We start from the raw sequence: 19,662 nt of genomic DNA, 5'->3' as shown, positions 1-19,662 counted from the left end.
GGTCCAGGCTGTAGCGGCTCATGCCCGCAGCGGTCGCCAGGCGGCACTCTGCGGTGGCGAAGGTCTTGGCTAAGCGGAAAGCAGGGAGAGAGGCGGCGATCAGAGAGCGGTTCCAGGGAGCCTGGCCTCAGTCTTGGCGAACCATCCCCAGCAGCAGGGCCGCCGCCTGTGAGCACAGGAGATGAGGAATGGCCCCTCGGCATAATCCCAGGTAGCTCACCTCCCAGCAGAAGCGCCCGCCTCACCAACAAAGCATATTATCCTCGGGACGGGGAGGTGTGTCCTCGGGGAAAGTAACGATCTTGGTGATTGATGACTTGGAAATAAGATTCAAACAAAAGTCTTACCTCACCCCCCCCGCCCCCGCCCCCGCCAGGGCTGGGCCCCTCTGGCGATTAGTAAATGTTTGCTAAATGAGTAAATAAATGAGAAAAAATTTACGGGGGGTGGGGAGTGTGGTTTACTGAGTTGGACTGGCAAGGCACCCCCCTGCCAGTGTCCCAGGGCATGTCTGAATCCCCCTGCGCTCTCTTCTCTGGCCCGCCATCACCACCCCTCACCTGGCAATGCTGGGAAACCGGACCCCTCATAAGCTGCGTGTGGGAATGTAAAATGGTGTAGCCTCTTTGGAAAACAGTCTGGCTCTTCCGCAAATGGTTAAAATAGAGCTATCATATGACCCCGCAATTGCACTCCTAGATATATACCAAGAGAAATATTCACACAAAAATCTGTGCATGAATGTTTACAGAAAAGTATTCATACTAGCCAAAACAGACCAAATGGCTATCAACTGATGACTGATTAAACAAAATGTGGTATATCCACACAACCAAATATTACTCAGGCATACAAAGAAACGAAGGACTGATATAGCTACAGTGGATGAGTCCTAAAACATTATGCTACATGAGAGAAGCCAGCCACAAAAGACCGCATATTAGTGGTGCCACTTCTATGATATGTCCACATTTATAGAGACAAAAAGTGGATTAGTGGCCGCCTTGATTTGGGCATGGAGGTTGAGGGGATTGAGGATGCTAGCTAAAGGTATGTGGTTTTTGAAGTATTGAAAATGTCCTACAATTGGGGTGGCGGCTGCATACATCTGCGAATATACTAAGAACCATTGAGTTGAACACTTTAAATAGGTGAATTGTATGATATATGAATTACATCTCAATAAAGCTGTTTTTAAAAGTCATTGTAGAAGTCCAGTGTCAGGTGTGAACACGTTCTTGAGAGTGTTGTACAATCAAGTCCGACAAACACTTTGGCTGCTAGGATATGAGTGAGCTGAGCAGCCTAAGGGTGTGTGTGCCCTGTGTCTCACCCTTTGTGGCTAATGGAGGGCTGCAAGGTGTCTTCAGAAACCTAGAACTCGGTACCTTCGCCTTGATGGACTATATTGCATCTCTTCCCTCTGGGTCAGAAGACATCAGTGGGAAGATTCTAAAAGGGACCAGGCTACAGAGCTATGTATGAGCCTGCTTCATGAATGGAGTGAGAGGGAGAAATACTAAACATTTATTGAGCACCTACTCTGAGCCAGCATCATTTTAAGCCAGTGAGTGGTAAAACTGTCACTATATTCTCTTTATAAGCAAGTTCTCATCATCTGGGACACTAGTCCTTTCTGTGTCCCCAGGGGCAGATGCCCTGATGTACCTGCGGAAGCAGCTCCCAGTGCTTGGCATCCAGAAGGCACTCAATAAATATTTGTTGAGTAGACATTTGGGCCAGTTTAGCAGGATGTGTATTAAAATTCAGACGATAAAGGATTAAATATAAATTCTTCATGTAAATGAATGATAAATAATGAAAAAGAAATTGAACTGAAACATTTTGTTTATTCAATATTTTAAATCCAAATTAAATATATCTATGGAATTCTGATAGTCTAAGGTAAAGAATGACATAATTCACCAATCTGCACTATAGTTGGAAAACACAGATGCAGATGGAAAATTGTTCTCCTATGACAATGTGTGGAAATGGGAAACAAGGGAACAGAATGTGATTGGTTTAGAAACCATGGATGAGATCAAAGGGCCATGATCCAAATGAATTCATTAGAAAGTCAAACTGACACAAGAGAGCATCAAGCACTAGCCCTCTACTCAGCAAAGGCTGAGCCAGTGATTCTGAAGTCAGCTGGTGGACAACCATGGAGACACCACCAAGCCCCAGCCATGGCTCTGGGAGTGAACATCAAGGTCAGGTGCACACACCAGGGTGCCCTTCAGAACTGATGAGGTGCATCTGCTCAAACCCAATGAAAACAGCCTTCCTCACTTTTATTAATAGGGGCGCTGATGCTTGACTGATACATGGTACCTGACTGATACAATGAAGGCCATCATCCAACCACAGGACTGCAAAGGACCTTCATAGAACACCCAGCCCAGCACGTCCCTAAGTGTTACATGTGTCCCTCTGGTGGGACAGGGGATGAGTTTAGGTGGGACTTTGGTGTATTAGTTTCCTAAAGCTGCAGAAATTACCAGTGACTTGGTGGTTTAAAATAACAGAAATGTATTCTCTCACAGTTCTGGAGGCTAGAAGCCTAAAATCAAGGTGTCAGCAGGGCCAGGCTCTCTCCAAAAGCTTCAGGGGAGGGTCCTTCCTTCTCTCTTCTAGCTATTCAAAACCTTTACACTGTTCAAGCCGTGAAGGCATCCCCCATAGAGGTAGATGAATTACAGGACTTCTAGTAGCTTAAAAATTTAATAAAGTGGGACATATGGATTGTTTGTTACTTAAAACTACTATTTAAAGCTGGGGAAAAGAAGCACCAAATCTATACTTGGAGAGAGAACTACACTTTTCAAGCGGTTTTGTGGCTGACTGGTGAGTGAACACCAGATGGGGCCAGCAGACCTGGGATCATCCAGCCCGAGTGCCCAGCCACTGCACACAGACACGGGCAGACGATGTTCATGGTCCTTGTCTCCTGGGTTCTTAGAAAGTCCCTTCTCATCTGAAATGAGCTGTCTTGTTACCCTGGCACCTCTCATCAAACAAGAGGAGACCACCAGCTCAGCAAAGCAGGGCCAACAAAAGGTGTTTTATGCACTTCCCTTCTATCACCCCCTCCTCTGTCCTAGAGACTAAGGATGCTGCGTGTAAGTCATTAAATCTTTCCTCCAGATAAAGGAATAATCAGCTTTTGTCTGACACACAAGCCTGCCTACATGGACAAGCAAATGCACAATGCACATTCAAAGAAGCTTGCCACATTTTCAGGGTTTAGTGTTGGAACTTCCATTGCTAATCTGTGGACCACGGTTTCCCCCAGCCACTGTCTATGAAGCCTGTCTAGAGTGAGGCTACTGAACACTCTAGAAGAGTGCAAACCCACTCAAGCCTCAAGCGATACCTGCTTGCTTCTGAACCTGACGCGTGTCTAAGCCTCTCTGTTGGGGGAGCAAACTCCAGGGTCAGGAGTGCGTGGACTCCCCCTCTTCTCCCTCCCCCACAGAGGCCTCTGCAGAGGCTTCCAAGACGCCTGGTGCAGCCCATTCCTGCTGTTGTGATGGAGAGTCAGGCGTGGCACCCAGAGAACCTCCAAAGAAGAGCAGGAAGAGGTAGATGGACAAGAAGAAGAAACCAAGAGCCAGAGAGAGAGAGAAAGTCCCAAAGCGGCAGGAGCAGCACAGAGGGAAAAGGGGTCCCCGCGTATAACACCACAGACACTCCTGACCGAATGTCAGTTCAGCTGGCGTTGACCCTTGTCATTTAGAACCCAAGACCTAACGTCTCCCAGTTAAGTAAACTTGGACTTGAAAAAATTAAACTGGCACTTTACTTGGATTCTCTAACCAAATGAAGCCCTGAAGAGCAAAATACCTCCATCTGCAAAATTATTCTTCAATAATACCTATTCATGCAACAATAACCCCCAAATTCCAGAGCTTTAGACACTATTTTCTTCCAGTTCTCTTCCTCTCTCTCCCTCTTTCTCTTTCTCTCTCTCTCTCTCCACACACCCACACACACGACACATACACATACACACACACACCCTCCTCTCCCCACCTTATCTCCCCACATGGGTCATAACCTCCCATTTGCAGGAGCAGCTGCACAGGCTGCACCCTTTCTACCATCGTCACTGCCGCCTTCCCCAGGCTGAGCGGGTGCCTTCTTGGGATCAGTTGCCAGCAGGTCTGCCCAGCCCAGCAGACCACACAGCCCTGCCCAGGTTGGCAAGAAGGTCAACCCCCACCCCCGCCCCGCCCCCCAGGGCAGTGTCCAGAGGGCTCCATGTGTGAACAGCTGGGCCGGGCTGCTTGAGAGAGGGCCACACCACAGACCTCTAGCCTGCAGACCCAGATTAGAAAAGCAAGTACTACAGCCAGCCTGATAACACTGCCACTCGAGCAGCTGGGAGTAACTTCCCCAGCTTCTCCTGGTGCCACCACCTGGGGAGCATGGCAGGAAGCTCTGAAATGCAAAGAAAGAGACCTGTGAGGAGAGAGGCAGAAAGAGGAAGGGGCAGGAGGGAGAGGCCCCAGGGAACAGCAGCCAGTCCCCAGCAGAACTGCACCTCCCTGCTCCGATCAGGGACACGGGGCATTGTCTCCTACCTTGGGTGACTCTGCCACCGGGCAGCCACACACGCTCCTCTGGGCGCCCACGGGGCCCGCACCTGCTCCGCTGCCGTGGGAGGCAGAGAGGCCTCCCTCCCAGGGCTTCCTGTGGCAGAGACAGCAGCTTCCCTCCAGCCCCTAGCCGCTCTCACGGAGGCTCTGCTGGAGGTTTGCAGATTTCCTTCTCTCGGGCAGTCCCGCCCCTTGTTCTGGCTCAGATAAACTGTGGTGTTTTCCCTGAGGGCCCTCGGTGGCCTCTTGTCCCAGCCTTCCCGGTTCAAAGGGCACCAGGCCACACCACCTATGAGGCTCAGCATTTCATTTGCTTCAATTACATTTCTTCCCCTTCACTTGGTCTCTGGCCAGTATAGATTTTCTCTTTAAGCTTGTCTCTAGGTTCAGTTCCCTCAGCCCTCAGCCCTCAGAATGAACCTATGACTCCCCTCTGGTCCATTTACGTACGTTTATATCCTTTCTCCCCTAATGAGATGCACAGAAGCCAACCATAATTTTAATGCCTGACACCTAAACTTCTTTACTCCTCCTCAATGGTTCTGGTTAATCTACCCAATATTTCTGGTTTGCCTCAGACTTTGTTCTAAGCCTATGGGTTGATTTCCTCCTGTGGAAATTTTGCCCAAAGGCAATTTCGCCCAAAGTTAGCTGTTTGGAATCGTGAATGGCCTTTCATTCTCAGGAGGAGAGCAGGTTTTGTAATCACCCCTCCACTTGCAGCTTTGCCGAGCCTCTGCCCCAAGGCCCATGGGAACTTCCCAGAGGAGGGGGGCAGGCGGTGGAAGGGGGGGACTTCCACAGTCATACTGTTTCCTTAACAGTCCCCACACTTTGGGGACTTTCATAGAACTCTGAGGAAATTAAAAATGATTCTTAATCAGAGAAATGTTGAGTCCTGGAATAGAGAGAGGACGCCTTGTAAGTTTCAGTTCTAAATGGACACACTGACTTTTAGGAGGGCTCCCAGTACTTCCCAGTGTTCCTCATGCTCGGGAAGCAAGCTGCCACGTCTCGGGGTGCTCTGTGGAGAGGTCTCTACTGCAGGGAATCAAAGCTTGTGGGAAACGGAATCCTGCCCACAGGCCTGTGCGTGAGCTGGGAGCGGATCCTTCCCTAGCTGGGCTTTGAGGTCCTTGCAACCGTGTAGGAGACCTAAGGCCAGAGGACTCAGGCTGCGCCTCGACTCCTGGCTCACGTACACTGTGAGATAATAAATGCTATTTTAAACCACCAAGTTTTGGGGTAATTTGTCACACAGCAAAAGGTAACTAATACAGATGGGGAAAGGGGACTTGTTTCGTTCCTCTTCACTCTGCATATCCCAAATTGAAGCTGTAATCATTGATTCAGTAGCAGCCAGGCTGTATCTGCTCTGGAGTAGCTGTCCAATTCTCTGCCAGGAAAGTTATGGGGTTGCTTTCAGCAAAGGGTTTATGGCTTAGGGATGAGACCCAGAAACTGCCCACTGAGAGGAGAGAGTGTGTGAGTTTATCTTAGAAGCTTACTGGGTTACTAAGTTACTTTAGCTCCTCTTGGTATGCTTTGCCATTTTTACCCTCGTTCTGATGCCCGGCCCACAGATACTGGTGTGGATAAGCGAAGCAGCAGATACTACCTTAAGGCCCACCACAGGGCCACAGGGTATCGGTCCAGGGGAACAGCCCAAAGGGGAGAATAGAGTCTCCAATTATAGCTACTGTGAGCCCTCAGGGTTTGGGGATGGCTATATCTCATATACTCGGTCCTTTGTTCCCATCTGTCTTGCATTCTGATGTATGAGTCAGAGAACTTGGTCCCCATCTTCTTGGATCTCCTTCGAGGCCTGGCCCATCCCCTACATCTCTCCCATCACAGGCAGGAGACTCTTTGGACAGAGGCCTCTGCAGCTGACCCAGGAGTCCCCAGCCTTGTCTGGCCAGTTGGGGACTGAGGGGTGGGGGTGTCACAGGCACAGTAGCCTTACAGACAAAGAAGCAGATTTCTAGTAGATTTTTATTTGAAGAGAGAACATGGGGCAGGGGCAGGGGTGTGTTTCAGAGAATTTCCGAGACCAACCCTGTAGGAAGAAAGAGTCCATATGGCCTCTTTCTATGGGCTCCTGTTTTCCTCCACAGCCCCTCATAGAAGGAGCTCTCCAAACAGCCAAGAGCCTCATGGGCATTTGCTGTTGCCACCATTCTGCTCCTCTGGTCTTGGGTATTGGCATCTTTAACCCACAAAATGATTTCTCTTGTGATCCTAATTTTTTAGTTGCATTTTAATATAAATATTTTATATTAAAATATTATGAAATTGGTCAACATGATTCAATATCATGCCCTTTGTCCCATATTTGACGTACCGTGGGAGGTTTCAACAACTTAATTGGAACATTCATTCATTCATTTAACCAATAATTATTTTTTTTTTAAATATATTTTATTGATTTTTTACAGAGAGGAAGGGAGAGAGATAGAGAGTTAGGAACATCGATGAGAGAGAAACATCGATCAGCTGCCTCCTGCACATCTCCTACCGGGGATGTGCCCGCAACCCAGGTACATGCCCCTGACCGGAATCGAACCTGGGACCCTTCAGTCCGCAGGCCGACGCTCTATCCACTGAGCCAAACCGGTTTTGGCTAACCAATAATTATTGAATACGTATCTTGTGCTTCCTCAGTATCTACAGGACTCAAAGGAGAACCTAAGCCTTCTCATGTAAAGGGATCCAATAGATTAGTGAACATTGTAAAAATCTATTTTAAATTCTACAAAAGCCAAGCTTTTCTCTAGAGGTTATATTTTTCCCTTTGACTCAATGTTTTAAAACATGTACTGCTATTAGAATGTAATGAATAACATCATTGAAAATATAATTAATAGCTTTCCCTAAAGGAATCCTATTGGCACACAGGCAGAACTCAGATTAGGAACCCGCATTGGCAAATGCTCTCTACTCTGTGCTCGGAAGGTACATGAGGCCTTAGAATCTGCTACAGAACTTGTGGACACACTTCTTTTAAGCTTCCCATCAAAACTCTCTGCGAGGGTTCTTCAGACCTGAGCTTGACACTGATACTTTGTTCTCCTTCCAAATGACCCCCTTGGCTTGAGACCCAGACAGCTCACCTCATTCCCATGGCCCATGGCTGTGACAGGACTAACACAGCTCTGCAATGTTCCCATCAGCAGCCTGCACCAGGAGACCGCAGCTGCGGCCAAATCTGGAGACACACTCTTTCCTTCATTTCCTTTTTCCCATCTCTCATTTTATACATCATTTAAAATGTCAGATCAAACTGTGCCTCCTGTCTGGGGGAGCAGGCCACATTGTGTGGGTTTTGCAGAGCAAGTCCTCCTGTGTCTGGAGTGACGGGTTCTGCCTGCCCCCTGGATGCCACCCAGCAAGGACACAGCTGGAGCACAAGGACGAAGATGAAACACTCCTGGCGGCCGAGTTAGAGAACCCAGGAGAACAGAGGATCGGTGTACTTGGAATGCAGTTTCCACCAGTGAGATTTTGCTGAATGGGGGTCGGGGTTGTTTTGTTCTTTTAATTTTTCGCTAGAAGAAGTGACACAGGTGTACCTACCACCAGCCACTTGTGAACATGTGTTTTGTGCGTCAGGCTTCTCCGCTGGGAAATAGGACACACACCCCACCCAGCATGTGTTAGGGCTCTACAGACAGACCAGCTGGGGAGGAAGAGCAAAGGGCCAGGGAGGAGAAGACCTGAGTTCAGGGTCCTCCCCACTTCTGCCTGGCCTCTGTGTGGCCTCGGCTCTATGGCTTTAGGGCATCACAAGTAGGGGGAGCTCAATACAGTAAATGTTTGCCGATTCATTCAATGGATGCTTCTGTATCAAGGAACTCATGCTTTGATAAACTCTATTTCCTCTTTGGAATAAACAGTCTTTTGTAAACATAGATGTTCTCCGTAGAGCTATGATATTAAACAGATTTGCAGTTCAACATGGAAGCAGATTTGATTTCTAAATGCCGGGCGCATAAGTTCCACCGTAAGGAACACACTGGAGTGTCTGCTTCTCCAATAATTTTCTAGCTCAAACACCACAGCCAAGGAGCAAAAACATCAGGCCTCAGAAATAAATGTCCTTCCTTATCTCCCACCCCTACCACCTGCGTATCAAAAGAGCTTCTCAACAAAAGCTAAACAATTTGTTCCCATCATGTCACACCTTCAAAAGGCAGGAAACCAATCTCTACATTAGATCTTGCAGAAGAGTTCAGCTACCACAGCTGTGGTTTCCAGATCACCCCTGCTCCTGGCGAGGAGACAATTTGGTCTGTTGTGTTGCACACAATTTAAGTCAGTAAATATTTACCGCAGACTCGTTATGTCTCAGGCTCTGCTGGGGACTATGCGGTCCTCTCCCCAAGTCCCTCTAGCAGGGAGATGAGATCTGGACCCAGATTCCGGAAAGACCGGTAGAAACAAGTGTCACTGTGGATGTGTGCACAGGGCTTGGGGAACGGAGACCCTGCTGCAGGTGGTTGCCAGCCCACACTGAGAAATTCGCTTGTTGTCATTCTTTCCTTTCTTTCACCCTCCTCCCCAGCCCTGCAAACATCCTCTTTTTCATCTGGATTTGCACATGTGCCATCCCCCTGACCTCTCTGGGCCCGCATGACCCTATCTTCCTTTCTAGCCCATGGTTACCTCCATGGGACACTGGAATAGCTTTAGTGGCAACACTTTTACAGGGGAGGCATTGTCCTAGCAGAGGAAAACTTATTTTACTGAAAACATGAAATAAATTTTCCTATGTAAGCAGGACTCGGTCAGCCCACCCTTGTCGCTCAAGGTGTGGTCCCCAACCAGCAGCAGCACCAAGAGCACCTGGGCACTCACTGGAAATGCAGACTCTCAGGCTCACTCCAGCCGCCCTAGAGCCAGATTCAGCTTTTTAACAACATGTTCAGATGGTTCCTGAGTACATTAAAGCTTCAGAAGCACTGGCTAAAGCTTAGTTATAATTGAGATATTTTTTTCAATATTCAAAGGTAAGGTAAACTTTTCCCCTTAATCATTTCATGATGTCTAACAGAACCACAAATGCTGTCAAGTTCATGTTTCTGTCTCCATTCTCCTGAAGCACCCAGAGCTGCTCTATTTTCTAAAACACAAACCACGGATGGCCATCAGTTAACAGAACTGGAGAAAAATGACTAAGTCTCTGGTCTCAAGCCAAGAACTACCTTCCAGACTGAATTCAGGCAGCTGAGTAGGTCTGAAGCCTGGTTTTCCTTGGACACAGGAGAAAGATCATTTGGTGAAAGAGTTTATATTTCAAAGGTCTGAGGAAGGAATTTGGAAGAAGCCCTTTCTCTGGTCCAATGGGAACCCTCTCTCTTAGTTTCCTTACCTTCACCTTGAAAGGCCCCCTCGCTGGGGCTTCTGGGCCACCCTGACCTCCTGCTGTCCAGTGCTATCCTCTGACACTTCCAGAGGTGACTCTCAACCTGGAAGGGACCAGAAAGAACATCTTGCCAGGGTTCCCCCTTCTGGCCCTACGTGGACACCTACACGTGTCACCAATAATGGGGACATCACTACCACCCAAGCAGCCTTGGGTGGCTTTGACTTTGAAAGGGTCTTTACAATGTCAACTCCACTTGACTTCTAAGGGAACTATCTTCTGAGAGTTCCACCTGGTTGTTCAGCTGCCAAGCTCTCCACCTAGAAGAGTATTCCTTCAATTTCTGCTTCCCAAACTTCGCTGTGTCTTCGAAACACCTGGCACCTGTGGTTAACGAGTGTGGGAGGCTGCTGAGCTTTGGCCTTTCTCAGGTGGTGGCATTGCTTCTGACCAGAGTTTGAGCAGCAAGACCTCAGGCTAAATTAAATCCACCTTCAGGACCACAGAGAACAAACCCACATGACCTGCTGTTTTTGATACTGGAACAGAAAACCATGTCTTCCCCAAATCATCCATTTTCAGCCACAAACATTGTCGTTCCTTTGATAGATCCTATGTGCCATGGCTTTGCATTTTCTTATGGTCTTATTAGCTGTCTCCTGGAAGTGCTCGCATGAATGTTGACACACCCTCTAACTATGTGGCAGCAAGCCTGAAACACTCCAGCTTTGGCGGAACAACCTCAGGGCAAAGCAGGACCTGCTTCAAATGAGCTCAAGACTGCACAGTCTTGTTTAGGAATGTGGTCATATGGACAGATAGGGAGCCTAAGCTTAACAAAGACCTCCATTCCTCCCCCTTGTAAACACCCTTGCCTTTCTTGACACAACGGTGGGAAAACAGGTGATAAACTAATTCCTCATGTAAAGTAATAATAATTTGATGTGTTACCCTTTAAGGGAATTTTGACAAGGTAAGCCTAAAGAGGCAATGTCATAATCTAAAGACAGACTCCTAAATGGTGTCATTCTAGGCCCCATGGCAGATTGGTGGGAAAGACGTGTGACACGGGGGCTGCTTAGAGCATACTGTGCCATAGCTGCCTCCTCCCACTCTCCCTGACGTCCCTGGACACATGAAACGCATGGCACTCTGTTCTGCAACACTTGGCATGAGGAACAATGCCATGAAATCGGTTGATTTAGAACAATTCAGTTTTTCAAAGCATCCATGGGCTAGGGAAGGGCTCGTGAAAACAATTGCAGTCATTACTTCCAAAGCCAAGCCAACTAGGAATGAAACCAGCATTCAGGTAGAAATGCCCGCCCCAGGCAAAGGAAGCAGTGAGGCAGCTACACTACTCCAGGGGAAAGACTGGAACCTCATTCAGCATGGTGAGCTTGGGAGGGGAGAGAATAAGGTGAAAACCAAGGCAAGAGTTTTCTCAGTGATCACTTAAAGGCAGCTGAAGGGAGGCTCCTGGGACAAGATGTTAAAATAAAACTATTTTGGTTTTCATTTTGGCTGAGGCTGCAAGACAATAGACACCCCATACCAGAGTGAAGGGTTCCAATCTTGCAGAAAGAGATGGTGGGAAGCCAGTTCTACACCTATAGATGACAGCCCACATCTAGTCTACAAAATAAATTGTAGGGGTTGCAAAACAGGTTGAATAGAAGATGAATTATGGAGAGAACTGTCCAGTGGGTTCCCAGGGGCTTCAATGTGGCCATGTGAAGAGCTTGCTGTCTGCCTCTGGAACTTGCGAGACACAATGGATCCCTGTTTGGTTCCCATGAGAAATCTAAAAGTCTAGCTGCTCTGATGGTAGAGCAAAGGAGAGGTGCCTGCAGAGACCTGCCTGCACGCCCACAGTTGGTTTGAGTAGAGAATGTGTGTTTCTCAGGGGCTGGATGGAGCCATCAGAAGAGAGGTCTGAAGTAAGATCTTAGAACCTTTCCACAGGACTGTCTGGGGGCACATGGGGGCCTCAGCAGAAAGCAGTTAGAGATTTACTCACAGGTACCTGAGGCTATGGAAGGAGTTGTAAGTAAGCAGCCAGAGAGGAGTTACATTTGTCCATGTGAGAGATGGTGGAATCACCGAAAGACCCTTGTAAAAGCCCACAGGATGAAGGATAAGCTTTAAACACCTGCCAGAATCAGGGAGCATGATGCCAACTCACAGCAGGATTAGCCAAGTAAAAGCTCTCTTATTCTTGCCTCTCCTTCAAAATCATGAGCTAGATATGCGAGAGGGGCAAAAACACAAGGCTGGGCAGAGGGTGCAGGGAAGCCAACCAAACCCTCCTTTACTGCTGTAGGCAACTGGCAAAGCAGGCCCCACTGGGAATGGGGAGTAGTTATATCTTTGAGTGAAATTTAAAGTGATGATCACACTGACCTGGACATATTAATTATTGGCTAGAGAATGTTTTGTTACCCGAAAGGAGCCAGAAGAGTCACAAGATTTGTCCTAAATGTATTCATGGATAAGAAAGAAATGGTCCCACAGGATGCATTTAAAGGACAATGGGAGACATGGATTATGTGGCTTTATGGTTATGTCCCATGGGTCATTGGTTGTTCAATGAAACAACGATTCAAGAGTTTGAGAAGTGTAATTAGACAATTCTGCTCGTCTCATTGCAAGATTCACTAGAAGGTATATTAGCTTTAGAATGTTTCTGAGTGAACTAAGTTTTACAGAAGAGCCAGATCCATACTGTCAGAACCAGAAGGAACATTAGACATGAGCAACTCCAAGCCCTCATTTAGGAAACTGAGGCCCAGCCCTAGCGGGTTTGGCTCAGTGGATAGAGCTTCGACCTGCAGACTGAAGGGTCCCAGATTCGATGGGTTGCTCCCCAGTAGGGGGCATGCAGGAGGCAGCCAATCAGTGATCTCTCTCATCATTGATGTTTCTATCTCTCCCTTTCCCTTCCTCTTTAAAGTCAATAAAAATATATTAAAAAAATAAAAGAAACTGAGGCCCAGAGACATCAAGAAAAACAGGAAATATACAGCATCTGCTCACAAAGGCCAAATTTAATTAGTTACCTTTCTTTATAAAGGCAGAATTTCCCTGGTTTCAGAGAGATTAAAGTAAAACTGTAGACAATGTTTTGACAGTATTAAAAAAAAAATCTATGCTAAGACTTTGTTGACCCCAAATAGCCAAAGAGATATTGATAATGAAGAACAAAGTTGGAGGTATCACACTACCTGGTATCAAACTATACTTCAAGGCTATAGTACTCAAAACAGCATGGTACTGGCATTAAAACAGACACATAGATCAATGGAACAGAATAGAGAGCCCAGAAATAAACCTATGCCTATTTGGTCAATTAATCTATGACAAAGAAGGCAAGAATATACAATGGGGTAAAGACAGTTTCTTCAATAAATGGTATTGGAAAAACTAGACAGATAGATGCAAAAAATTGAAACTAGACCACTTTCATATACCAGCTACAAAAATAAACTCACAGTAAATTAAAAACTTAAATGTGAGACCTGAAATCATAAAACTCCTAGAAGAAAACACAGGCAGTAAACTCTTTGACATCACTCTTAGCAATATTTTTTTTGTTATGTCTCCTTGGGCAAGGGAAACAAAAGAAAAAATAAACAAATGGGATTACACCAAACTAAAAGTTTGTGCACATCAAAGGAAACCATCAACAAAATGAAAAGACAATGTACTGAATGGGAGAATATATTTGCCAATGATAAATCCAATAAGGGGTAAATATCCAAAATATATAAGGAACTCATACAACTTAAGCCCCCCTTTCATCCCCCCCCCCCAGTAATCCAATTAAAAATGGGCAGATGACCTTCATAGACTTTTCTCCAAACTGAACATACAGCTGGCCAACATACATATGAAAAGATGCTCAACATTACTAATCATCAGAGAGATGTGAATTAAAACCACAATAAGATATTACCTCCCACTTGTCAGAATGGCTAAATCAACAAACAACAAGTGCTGGCGAGGATGTGGAGAAAAGGGAACCCTAGTGCACTGCTGGTGGGAATGCAGATTGGAGCAGCCACCAAATCTGGAAAAACAGTATGCATGTTTCTCCAAAAATTGAAAGTAGAACTACCATATGACCCAGCTATCCACTTCTGGGTATATATCTGAATACATCTAAAACACTGATTTGAAAAGATACATGCACCCCTATGTTCATAGCAGCATGATTTACAGTAGCCAAGATATGAAAACAACCTAAATGTACATCAATAGATGAATGAAGATGTGGTACATATATACTGATACAATGGAATATTACTCAGCCATAAAAAAGAAATGAAATCTTCCCATTTGCAACAACATGGACAAACCTAGAGGATATTATGCTAAGTAAAGTAAGTCAGACAGAGGAAGACAAATGCCATATGATTTCACTTATATGTGGGACCTAAAAAACAAAATAAATGAACAGACAAAACAGAAACAAATTCATAGATACAGAGGACAAATTAATGATCCCATATGAGAGGAGGATTTGGGAATGAGTGAAAATGATGGAGGGATTAAAAAGTACAAATTGCCAGTTATAAGAATAGTCACAGACACATCATGGCAAGTTTGCCCATGTGGCCTTATGCCCTTCCCACTGGGAATGGCCACTTTCCCATGCTGAGCTATTCTGGGGCTGGAGGTACCAAAGGCACTCAGCCCCTGGGTCACTTTCCATTCTGTGATGAAAAAGAAACACTAACTCTCACTGGAAGACATTTGGTTTATGGTCTGGTCAAATTCTTGCAATGACAGACACTCGGGCACACCTTTTATTGACATTGGTAGGCATCTGAGGTCCCCAGGCAGGACCAATGTAATTGATTCTTAGCCCTAATTTTTCCAGGATTTCTTATTTCCTTAGTTTCTTGGTTTTTCAACTCCTCAACAATGATGAATAAATGCCCAGGAGTCTTAATTAGAGGAGTGTGATGAAAATCACTCTTTATATGCAATGTGGTCTCTTAAATTCTAATAGGCCTAGAAGCTATAATGGAGTGACCTCTTCCCACTGCAGCCAGGATGCGGACCATCTAGGTATCCTTGGTCCTGACTGGCCCTGATTACTCCCAGGGCTTCCAGAGAAGCAGCCCGTGGGCCTCCAGCAGGAGAGCTCCGAGGAGTTGTGGCAGCTCCCTCAGCAGCAGCCTCATCTGGCCCGGGAGGGCAGGTACCCCTGGGACCACCTGCAGGCAAGGGGAAGACAGATGGACAAAGCCTACCTGTCTCCATCCTGCCTTCCTGGTTCTCCTGGGCTTCCTCGGAGGCACTGGAGCGCCTGGGGAAGGGCTGGTGGCTGAAGAGGTCATCGCACAGGAGGCTTCGGCACAGCTTGGCGAGGAAGCGGAGGACATACCCGATGCTATTCACCACAGGCAGGCTCCGCAGGTGCTGTTTCCCATCAAAGGACGCCGAGACTGGAAAACCAGACAGCAACTCAGAGCCGGGCACTGGAGAAAGCCACACACCTCAGGCCTGGGGAAGAGGGTTTTGTTGGCTCAGTTTTGTTTCTAGCTAGCCTATGTTTGGATTCCACCTGTTTGTTTATTTTTGTTTGTTTTTTTCACGAATGTCCTGTTTCTGTTCCAGGATGTCATCCAGGACACCACATTGGGGGTAGTTGTGGTGTCTCCTTAGACTCCTCTGGTTTGTGACTAATTCTCAGCTTTTCCTTGTTTTCCATGACCTTGATAGTTTTTAAGCGTACTGGTCAGATATTTTGTAAAATGTCCCTCAATTTGGGTTTGTCTAATTTTGCCTCATTATTTGACTGGGGTGATGAGTTTTGGGGAGGAAGACCACAGAGGTGAAGTGCCTTCCTCATTGCAACAGGTTAGGTGTACATGACATCACTGGGGTTTAACCTTCACCTGGCCACCACAGTGTTTGCTACACTTCTCCACTGTACTCCCCAATTTCTTATTGCCTTACAAATAAGTCACAAGGTCCTGCCCACTCCAGGGTAGGGGAGGGATTAAGCTATACCTTCTGGAAGGGGAGAGTCTCTGTAGCATTTGTAATCCTTCTAGAAGGAAAAAGTCTCTTCTCCTCCATTTATTTGTTCAATCATTTATTATTACCAGTACAGACTCGTTGTATTTATTTTGTACTGTGGTTATCCAATACTATGTTATTTACTTTGTTGATCAAATTGTTCAAGCTTTTAGGATGAATCCTGTGTCCCTATGACATGCCCTCATTTTTTAGCAACTCTTTAGTTACTGTCACTTCAATATGTTCCAGGTTCATCTTGTCTTTCTCTGACCCAGCCCTAAAATCAGCCATTTCTTCAGCAGCCCTGGTTCCATTTACTGAAGATTGATATTTAGAAACCAAGATTTAGGCATTGATGGTGATTGGAAACTCAGCAAGGCTAAGCTTTTGGGAGATATAAGAGGTGATCGGAGCTAGTTTTTATTTCAAAACTAAAAATAAACAAAATACCCATTTTAATTAGAAATCAAAATAATCCATTTCTTTTGGGTAGCTCTTTATGTGTGACAAGAGCTTTCATATCCATGACCTCCTTTAGGCCTCCTGACTGTCCTGTGAGGAAAGTGAAAAGGTTGCCCCATGTTACAGATGAGGACACTGCAGCGGGCCTGGTTCTTCCAGCTCCTGTGGCCTCTAAGTGGACTTGCCTGTCATTTTAATGCTCCAGGTGACCCTGATTAAGAGAGACAGCCAAGGAGCTCCCAAGATGCTCACCAAGGGGTCATCTTGGCCATTCAGATGCCCTAGCAATTCCTTCCTGGTGTGGGTACTGTTACCTGCCTCCAATACATAGAGACTGGGTGTGTTGGAAACTGAACACACAGTGGGAGGACCTGGGGTGTCAGGTCTGTCCCATAAATCAGTGTGCACACTTTCCTGGAGGAGCCTGGAAGATCACATAAGTGGGAAGATTCCACCTCCTGGAGGAGGACATGGATTTGTGAGATCAAAAAGTCTAGCCCTGTGGGAGAGGGCCATAAGGCGGAGCATCCCAGCAGGTGTGCAAGGAGTGGGTGTGGGGCACAGCAGGACTGCTCCCCGAGGCCCAGCAGTTTGGTTCCTTTGGCCCATTGTGCCAGCACCAGTGTCACCATTCTTTATGTATTCTGCCATGAGAATATTTGGAAAGCAGTGCCCCAAGGACCAACTTCTTGTTTGAGAGTGGGGGCGGTGAAGGGGGGGTCTGGCTATTTCTCCTGAGTCCTTCCCTAAACCACCTCAGTGCTGTCACTTAGCCTTGCTGATCTTCCAAGCGCTGTCAGTAACATGAAAGACCACCTTGCCACTTCTTGGCCTCAATGTGGTGGCACGAGGAGTCCCCTCAGTGCTACTGCATTCCCCAAGACACTAAGACCAAGTGCTCAGCTCTGGCCTTCCTGGGAATCCTTCAGCCAAGGGAAACTTGGCGAGGCTCTGCCCACACTCACGTTGGTGCCAGGCAGTACCGAAGCTCCTCCCCAGCACCAAGGCCCCTGAGGCCACAGAAAGGCTGAGCAAGAAAGCAGGGAAAACGGGGTCAGCTCTCCCAGGTTTGGGGGAAGGAGCCATAAAGAATAAGCCAGGTGGGATTTGCTCAAGAAGGTGGGCACACAGTACAGGAGGGGCTTTCTCTTAGCACCTGTGTGTTGAGCCCCGCTATTTTGCAGGGAAAAGGACAAGGCCTTTGATCTCAGGTTGCAGCCCAGGACAGAACCTGGCTCTCAGACAGAAGCTAGGAGGAGAACGGCCAAGAAGCTCTTGGAAGGCCTCACAACAGGTCTCTCCTCCTGGCCTCTCTTGGTGCAGTACTTCTATCTCTGCTCACATCTGCTAAAGTCTCTTAAAAGTCACCCTCCTCTTGGTGCAGTACTTCTATCTCTGCTCACATCTGCTCTTAAAAGTCACCCTGGGTCAGACACATGCGCTTGGACCTAGCCAAGCTCTATTTTAATCCACTACCAGCAAGTCAGGCCCAGCTTCCTGCTCAGAGGAAGCTCTAGAAGGTGGGCTGAAACAGTCAGAGCTGGGGAGGCTGTTGGACACCCTGCCCAGCCCAAGCCCTAGGGATCTGGAGTCATGGACACAGACAATAGGGTGGTGAAGGCCCAGGGCAGGGGGTGGGGGCAGGCCAGAAAGGGGGGCTGGGGGAGACATATGTAATACTTTCAACAATAAAGATTAAATAAATAAATAAATAAATAAATAAATAGATAGATAAATAAATAAAACGTGCTGCTTTGATTCTTCAGGATGGAGCCACATTGGAGTCTTCTTTCCCCCATTCTTAGCCAGCCAGCAGGGTCACCTGCACGGACCCGTTGCTGGGAATCTTATTCCTTTTCCTTGCTGATATGGAGGCTGTGCCCATGATGTTGGGCCAGAGAAAACACCAAGCTATCCCCTTAGAGTCAAGACATCTCCAGGGCTTAAGGACAGGTGGTGACAACCACTGTGTAGACAGCCTCCAGTAAGACATCTAAAGGGGGCAGAGCTCCTGATTCCACCTCTCACTTGTGGTGGCAACTTCTGCTCCCTCTGGAAGCTGTTGGGTTGGGGCTGAAACTGGAGATGGGCAATGATAGTGAGAGAAGGGATTGACTTTGAAGGCTCTTGTTTAAAAAAACATGCCCTGGGAGATGGAGTTGGCCTGCATGGTGATCAGGGCCATGAAAAAGGAACACAGAATAGAGAGTGACAGGGGCTGATATTTTAGACAAGCTGGTCAGGAAGGAGCTCTTTCATAAGGAGGCATTCGAGTAAAAACCTGAAGGAAGTTCAGGAGCACGTCACATGGACAGCTGGGGAAGAACATTCCAGAAAGAGAGAGTAGGAGGTGCAAAGACCCTGGGGCACGAGCATGGCTGGAGGACACGGGAAGAACAGCAAGGAGGAAGCTGTGGCCAGGGCAGGGTGGGGGACTTGGGAGAAGTGACCAGGAGATCCAAGAGGTGGCCAGGACCAGGTCACATAGGGCCTGTAGGCCCTTGTAAGGACGTGGGCTTTTTCTCAGAGTGAAATGGGAGCCATTGAGGGTTTAGGGCAGAGTACGGGCATGATCTGGCTTATATTTTTAAAGAACCAGAGTGGTTGCTGTGGGTGGTGAAAGGGGCTGGATTCCAGATGTATTTTGGTTAGAGCAATAGGACTTACTGAAGGGTTGGAGGTGGGGGTGGGAGAAAGAGGAGTCAGGGGTGAGGTTTCAGATGTCCGGTCTTCTTGTCCAAGTGTGGGGGCATCTTCTCCTTGAGCTCTGAAGGAGGCCTTCAGCACACAGGCTCATGAAGGGCTCTGGAGCCCAACAGATAGAGACCAGACCCTAGCCACAACCACTGTCCCCCTAGGGCAGTGATGGCGAACCTTTTGAGCTCAGTGTGTCAGCATTTTGAAAAACCCTAACTTAACTCTGGTGCCGTGTCACATATAGAAATATTTTATATTTGCAACCATAGTAAAACAAAGATGTATATTTTTGATATTTATTTTATATATTTAAATGCCATTTAACAAAGAAAAATCAACCAAAAAAATGAGTTCGCGTGTCACCTCTGACACGCGTGTCATAGGTTCGCCATCACTGTTCTAGGGGAAGATCTGTTTCCTTGATGGTTCAGGTTGTTGGCAAAATTCAGTTCCTCAGTTTTAGGACTGAGATTCCAGATTTTTCACTGACTGAACACGGGTGTC

General features: G+C 47.0%; 1 protein-coding gene across 1 annotated transcript in view; it reads right to left on the bottom strand.

Moving 5' to 3' along the window:
• Nucleotides 1–19,662, bottom strand: part of SCML4 (sex comb on midleg-like 4 (Drosophila)) — an 88,796-nt gene that overhangs the window by 11,681 nt on the left and 57,453 nt on the right. Inside the window, exons 5-6 of the mRNA XM_005883824.2 lie at nucleotides 15,228–15,422; nucleotides 3–69 (exon numbers count right to left, since the gene is read on the bottom strand). Of these exons, the coding sequence (XP_005883886.1) occupies nucleotides 3–69; nucleotides 15,228–15,422 (262 nt within the window). The remainder of the gene's footprint in view (nucleotides 1–2; nucleotides 70–15,227; nucleotides 15,423–19,662) is intronic.

The sequence above is a fragment of the Myotis brandtii genome, unplaced genomic scaffold (assembly GCF_000412655.1).
Source record: "Myotis brandtii unplaced genomic scaffold, ASM41265v1 scaffold8, whole genome shotgun sequence".
Taxonomy (NCBI): Eukaryota; Metazoa; Chordata; class Mammalia; order Chiroptera; family Vespertilionidae; genus Myotis; species Myotis brandtii.
This window is presented reverse-complemented; position numbering and strand designations above follow the sequence as displayed.